Raw genomic sequence first — 7214 nt, 5'->3', positions numbered from 1 at the left:
AAGAGTAGTTGCCAGTTTGGGAAGATAGAAGGGGGAGGACCTTATCAGCCGCAACGTAATGTTGCAGTATTACTCATCTTCAAGACACAAAGAAGAAGCACTTCAGAAGCTGTTTACCGTTTTTCATACTTTTCGTTCATTTTGCATTGGAAACTAACACAATTTTCACAGAAGAATTTAATTGGCTGTAAGTGACGGACATTTCAGGGGGGTTTGCAAGAGCCAAAATAGAAGCGTTTCTGGAACACGGACAACTGCATGGCTATTTTTGAATTTCTAGGCACTACAGTTATAGATCCATGCTTTGAATGCTGCACAATTTCATACACTGTAGTATATATACAGTGGACAACACAATCTAATTTGTTTGATCGCAGACGTGTAAATTGTGTAAATTGTGTAAATGCACCTAATTGTTTACAGGAAAATACTGATGCGTATGTGTGGCATATTAGCAAACGTGACCTTCTGAAACTGTTGTAATGCCATGTTTTGCTATGGAACTGCTTGCATTTTTTGCTCAACAACATGTAACTTTGTCTGGGAAAGCACTAGGGATTGCACTTTGTGAAAAGGCGTAGTGCTAGCCAATTAAATTACTAGTCTTTAAAGTTACAAAGATTAGAGAAGGCAGGGCCTAATGCAGAGGAGCTAGTCCTTTCTTCTGAAAATAAAGGCTGGAGTTCCTTTCCCAGAAAGAAAAATCTCTTCCCACTGGTAACTTCTTCCCTCTCTCACTGCAGAAATTAAATTGTGGACATTTGGTAAGAAAAAAAAAATAGTTTGGAAGGTAGCCACCAGGAGAAATTGGTCTCTGTTAGCGCTGTCCCTAAACATGTCCTTGGTTCTGTAAACTCAGGTGAAGTTTTACTCTAAAATGTGAAAAACTGTCCAAGTGGTGTACACATTTAAGCTTTTGAGAAAATGTAAGTATTTCAGAAAAATAGAGGAACATAAGATAAAGCAGCTCCAGACGGTTCCTTACTCTAACCTCCTCAGTGCAGACTGGCTTAGCATGGAGGCAATGTGTTGTAAAAAGTTTTCTGTTTTATTATGCATTAAATGCCATCTTGAATTTTGGTCTATTCCTAGTAATGTCTTGTGGGTTTTGGATGTGTTTTGTAAACCGCTTGGGTTCAAACAAATTAGTCAAGTATCTGTAAAGTCTTCTGTAAATGTTAATGGAAATGACTTCATAGATGTCGATCTGGATTATGTTACAGTTGAGAAAAAGCTGTGTATATGAAACAGCCCTTTAACAAAATGCTGAAACAAGTTGGTTGCTTTTGTGAATGAATGCATCTAAAACCAAAACCATGAGTGGTTGATCTGAATGATAGGTGCTTGAGGGTCCAAATCATTTACAGTCACTCCCTTAGACCCTGCTTGTATCTGTACTAGTGTGTAATAAAAACATTTGAACAAATACTACTTTAAAAAAATCAGCTGGCTTCAATAATTTGAAGATCCAGTTCTGCATAACATTTATATTACAATTTGTATGTTAAAAGGACACGGTCAACTGGAAAAAAACTGCAGGTTTTGCTTATTGTAGTTAACTTGCTTCCTATGAAGAAGTTAGTGGGGGGGAACATGAAGAGCCTAAGGTTTTGAGTGCCCAGGAATGCTCTTTTCAAGTAGGTTAACAGGCACATAAACAGCCTGTGATGATGTAAGGACTCCCCAGAACATCTTTTGGACAACTCTGTTTCATATAAGCAGCTGTTTTCATGCAACCTCAGCTGGCGTTGTGCTGCTCTTTACAGGGTTGGGTGAGTGGTGTTCTCTTTGGCAGTGTGGGCTTAAATGTGTTTCTAATGTATGTGTCAAATAATTACCTGTTAAACAGACTGCCAATCTGGCTGAAGCCAATGCTTCCGAAGAAGATAAAATAAAAGCTATGATGCTACAGTCTTGCCAGGAATATGATCCAATCAAGTAAGTGTTGATAATGTCAAATCTGTTCTTTGAAGATTATGGAAAAATTGTAGAGAAGTTTGTTTTAACGAGAGAGACACGTGCATACCTTTTTCTTCTTTGCCCCAAACCCTTTTAGTTACATGAAGAAACCCTGGGGTCCACCTCCACCATCATCTGCTTGCTTTCGTTGCGGAAAACCTGGCGACTGTATAAAGAACTGCCCAACAAATGGGGTAAGACTGTGGGGGACTTCTGGTGTTCCTTAGCTTTTCATTTGTTTACCTTGGCAGTTACGTAACAAATCCATGAATACTCATATTAAGAATTGTTTCTCTTGGGGTGAAAGACAGAGGTTCATAGGGCAATGTTGCAAAGCCCTTCAAAATCCAAGGGAAACCTGGCATTATAAATGTAAACTTTTCTTTTTTGTAGGTCATAGACATTAAGTATGTCCACAGATCTTGCTCTGTGAACTTTCATGCATATTTTTATATATTTCAATATTACTGGAAATGTTTCTGGTTTTAACTCTGTTTAATGACAGTTCACAGTTTTTAGTATTTCATGTAAAACCAAGATGTTTCTGTTGACCCCATCTATTGAATATTTGTGCTCTGAATTGCGCTTTGGAGGAGGAGCGGGTTTGTATCTCTTTTCTGAGTGGATGGTGAGCTAAGGGATATTTCACCCTTAAAGAACCTGAACTTAAGCCAAAGAATGGAATGAGTTCAAAACACTGCTCAAGCCTTTGGAACATCCTGGCTATATTCATTTAGGAAAATAAGTATTTTAGTCGAGCAACCCTTATGCTGGGTAAAAGGAGAGGATTAAAGGCTTTTGCTGCTTAAAATAATCATTGAAATGTCATTTTAAGTGTGGGTCTTAAAAGGAGATATGTCTGCATTTCTTTTCTTAACAGGACAAAAATGTTGAGCCTGTTCCCAGAATTAAAGAGCACAGGAATTCCAAGGAGTTTCATGATGGAGGTGAAAGACCCCAATACAAAGGGTGCTATGCTGACAAACACTGGAAAATACGCAATACCAACTATTAATGCGTAAGTATGGAATTAATTGGACTGGCCAAAAAGTGAGCGAGAGAAACCACGCGTGCATGTCTGAGTGGCTGTGCAACCAAGTTGGCCAGCATCTGTAATTACGGGGCAGGAAGCACTGTCATTGTGCTTAACCATAGAATCTGTGATACTTTTGAATATTAAAATAGGGTGGTCCTGCTGTTCGTGCCCCTGGAAGTTGGTCAAACGTGTGGTATGCTAAGAATCTGTATTTCTGCAAAACATTTCAGTAGTGTTTGCAGTGGAGTCGTTCTCTCTGAAAGCTCGTTTTGCTTTTGGTTTATGTTTCAAAGGCTTCTTGCAAAATTTAACAAGTAGCTGTTGGACTGAGATTTCCGCCCCCTCTGACTTTTATCAAATCCCATGTGTGAAACAGACTGAAGTTTTCCTGTTGCTATAAACTAAGAAAATACTGCTGTGTGCTGACAGGAGTGGCTGTTTTAAAATGCACTTGGTAGCACTTCTGTGTTTCTGTCATGGATCTCGTTTTGTAGGAGCTGTAACATAGACTTCTTCCATTTATAAAATGTAGTTACTCGGAGACGAACTTTACCCTGAGCCTGCAATTTACATTTACCCTCTGGCAAAGGAGAGGTGGGATTCATTTCTCTCATAGAAAATGATATAGGCAACTCTGGTGACTTACTGTGGTCTGCAACAAACGGATAGTTAGGCATTTAATCCACATTCTTCTCCACGGGAGAGTTGGTTAAAACCTTCAGAACTCAAGCCTACTAATGGTTTTTTGAGATGTCTATCAGGTTCCCGTACAAAGACAACCAGCATTACCAAGTCTTCTGGGCCCCCAAGGACAAGCAATACCCACAACTGGTGTCCTAGTTTCGGCAGGGATAGGGTTAAATTTCTTCCTAGTGCTGTGTTTTGGATTTAGTATGAGGAGAATGTTGATAACGCACTGATGTTTTCAGTTGTTGCTAAGTGCCCTCCTAGTCCAAGGACAGTTCCCGTGCCTACTGACTGAGCTAGGTACACAAGATGGGAGGGAACATAATCAGGACAGCCAGCCCAGCTGGCCAATGGGGTATTCCATGCCATGTGACGTCATGCTCAGTATATGAACGGTAGGCGTGATCCAGGAAGTACCGATCGCTACTTGGTTATCGGTCAGCGCGGGTGGTGAGCAATTGCATTGTGCATCACTCATTTTGTATATTCTATCATTATTTATTATCATTATTCTCCCTTTTCTGTTCTATTAAACTGTCTTTATCTCAACCCACGAGTGTTTCTCACTCTTACCCTTCCGATTCTCTCCCCGTCCCACTGGGGGGGCGGGGGGAGTGAGTGAGCGGCTGCGTGGTATTTGGCTGCCTGCCAGGTTAAACCACGACACTGGTAAGTAACTGTAACTTCAGAATTTCTTTAAAAAAATTACCTTCAGAGGAACTGAATGGGATTTCTTTCTTTTTCCTCTCCCCACTCCAAAAGGTCATCCAATGAGAGCCAGTCCAGTTCGCTCAGCAGGTGGCAGACCAGGCTGGGAAGTGTAAGTATTCTACAGAAATTCAATAGATGACTCCTTGTCACCTGTTAAAAGAGGCTGTATAACGCATAACTTATACAACAGCTGATTTATAATGAAGCAAGTATGCACAGATAGTTGTGGAGAATCCAAGTGGTAATTAATTTTTAAATGGCTTCATTTGAATTGGCTTTTACAAAGGGCATCTGTGCTTCCACTAAGGTTATTTAAAATAAAACTCCGGTACATGACTGAAAACAGGACTCTGAGAAATGAACGCTTTTTGAGGAAACCATAATTGCCTATAAAAATTAAAGATAATTAAAGGATCAGATGGAAAGCCACCTTTTCCATTACTGGCTAAATAGGGCTGAAGAAATTGATTTCCCAATAGGAATCAGCCTCCAACATTCTTTTTTTAACAACTTAGTTGATACTGCATGAGCAAATGGTTGGAAAAGTCAACACTGTTCTTTTATGACAATTTTGAATTTCTTCAATTTAGTCATCTCACATAGCCAAGACGCTTTCTCTCAGTTGGAGAGAGAGGAGTCTGTTTTACCTATTACTGCAGCGTCAAGCTAGTCCTTCCTTTCGCTATATGTTTGTTATAGACAGATTGTAAGAGTGCATTGTGTTTATAAAATCTTAAAGGTAAATCAAAAGAAAAACCAGGATCCATCCCACAGGTTGTCTGATATCTCCAATTCAGTCAGCAAGAAAACAACAATTCAGGGACAGGACCAGGCCAAATGAGCGTAGTCTCTAATACCTCATGATGAGGCAACAACATAGGAAGCGTATGTGGAAGAAGTTAAAAGAAGTTCCAGAGAAGATTAGTTAATATCTGTGCAGTACTTGGAAGATCAGAAGTGTGATGTATTAAGTGTATCAAGGAGTGGCAGAGGAGCAGTGGGCACTTGGCCCACGGGAGATGGGAGTCTCTTTCAAGTGTGGGCAGCCTCCATCCACAGGTGCAAAGCTGAGTATAAGGAGAGAAGACTGAATGAACTGTTGGGGGTGAGGATGTGGAAGGCAAGTATGAGGATCAGGAAATGAGCGTAGTCTCTAAAGAACAGAAAGCAGGGAGAAAAATGCTTAAGTTGGCAGGATGCCATTGGCCTCCCTTATCTAGGGAGGAGTTTTACAGAGAACAACGGAGACTTAAAGAGGAGGAAGTATTTGGCTCAATGAAGTTGCCTTGTTTTTCACGTTTGTATTTCAACAGCATATCGGACTGCAGTTACACTAAAGTGCATCTGACATAAGGAAAAATGACAGTGTTTTTTCCAATAGAATTTTTCGTTGCAGATAGTAAGCATGCATAACTAAAACAAGACAAATGGAATTGAAAAATGTTATCAAATTCCTCAATTTGCAGTAGCATTATGTCAGCAGCTGAAAGAAGCTTTGACATAAGCGTATGGAGAGGAGAAAAAACCCAAACCAAATTTGGGAGGAAAAAAATTGGGGAGAATGACTGTTTTGAATTAACTTCATTTCTTTTTCTGTGTGTTGTGGTTTTTTCCAGGTCCAAGTCTCCTTATAGTGCTTCACCTTACTCTACAAGTTCGTCTACCTGCTCCACATCAAGATCAGGTTCTTCCCGCACTCGCTCCTACTCTCGCTCATTTAGTCCTTCCCATTCTCGTTCCTACTCGCGATTGCTGCCGTATCCAAGAAGAGGCAAAGGGAAGAGGCGTAACTATCGTTCTAGGTCAAGGTCACACGGTTATCAGCGTTCAAGGTCAAGGTCACCCCCATACAGAAGATGCCATTCACGGTCAAGGTCTCCAGTATTTAGAGGCCAGTCTCCCACTAAACAGACTATACCTCAAGGGGAAGGAGGAAGGGAGTATTTTAACAGATACAGAGAAGTTCCACCATATGATCTGAAAGCTTACTATGGCAGATCTCTTGACTTTAGAGATCCATTTGAAAAGGCAAGGTACCGGGAATGGGAAAGGAACTACAGAGAATGGCATGGAAAGTTTTACAAGGGCTATGCTGTTGGCGCTCAACCTCACCCTCCAGTAAACAGAGAGAACTTTTCTCCAGGTAGGTTTGGTCCACCTGGGACCAGACAAGAGAATTCACCATATGCTCGGGGACGTAGGGAGGATTATCCTGCTTGGCAGAGCCACCAAAATCACAATATAGATGGAAATTACCCTGAAAAACCTTCTGAAAGAGAGAGCCATGGCATCAAGGATCCTACAAAATCAAAAGAGAAGGAGGTGAAAAATCCACTAGGAGATGGCCAAGGAAATAAGCATAAAAAGAGAAGAAAAAGGGATGAGGATGAAGGATTTCCCAATACTGAGTTGTTAGCAGGTGCGAGAAAACCAAGAGAGCCAGTTCCAGCAGAAGACGTTAAAATGGACTCCCTGTTCATGGCCCAAGCAGAGATGATGCCACCCCTGTGAGAGATGAGCCTATGGAAGCAGATTCTATTGTTTTCAAGCCGATGTCTGAAAAGGAGAAAAAAGAGAAGGATAAGCCAAAAGCAAAAATTGACAAGACAAAGCGGAAAGTAGAAGTGGCTGTTCCTCCTAAGACAGACAATATAATAAAACTAGCTAAAGCTTCCTCGAACGGAACTCTCCTCGAACGGAAGAGAGAAAGCAAGAAGAGAGAAGGGAAGAGAGAAAGCAAGGATTTAAAGAACCTGACTTGCTGCCCTGATATTGCTCATTTACATCAGTTATAGTGTTTGTGATTAAGTTTAGGGTTAGG

General features: G+C 40.7%; 1 protein-coding gene across 1 annotated transcript; it reads left to right on the top strand.

The window, feature by feature from the left end:
* Positions 1-4452: 4452 nt before the first annotated feature.
* On the top strand, positions 4453-7001 carry LOC142088925 (E3 ubiquitin-protein ligase RBBP6-like). Its single transcript, XM_075164799.1, has 2 exons — positions 4453-4502; positions 6010-7001. Exons 1-2 carry the CDS (start codon positions 4453-4455, stop codon positions 6902-6904), a joined length of 945 nt encoding a protein of 314 aa, XP_075020900.1. The 3' UTR covers positions 6905-7001.
* Positions 7002-7214: the final 213 nt, after the last annotated feature.

The sequence above is a fragment of the Calonectris borealis genome, chromosome 15 (assembly GCF_964195595.1).
Source record: "Calonectris borealis chromosome 15, bCalBor7.hap1.2, whole genome shotgun sequence".
NCBI classification, from domain to species: domain Eukaryota; kingdom Metazoa; phylum Chordata; class Aves; order Procellariiformes; family Procellariidae; genus Calonectris; species Calonectris borealis.
The sequence above is the reverse complement of the archived record's forward strand: the minus strand, read 5'-3'. Positions and strand labels throughout refer to the sequence as shown.

Excerpts from the sequence above, each read along its gene's own strand:
- LOC142088925 (XM_075164799.1), top strand. The coding sequence starts at position 4,453 with ATGAGAGCCAGTCCAGTTCGCTCAGCAGGTGGCAGACCAGGCTGGGAA. Across the intron at positions 4,503-6,009 it reads GGCAGACCAGGCTGGGAAGT|GTCCAAGTCTCCTTATAGTG; the intron begins GTAAGTATTCTA and ends GGTTTTTTCCAG.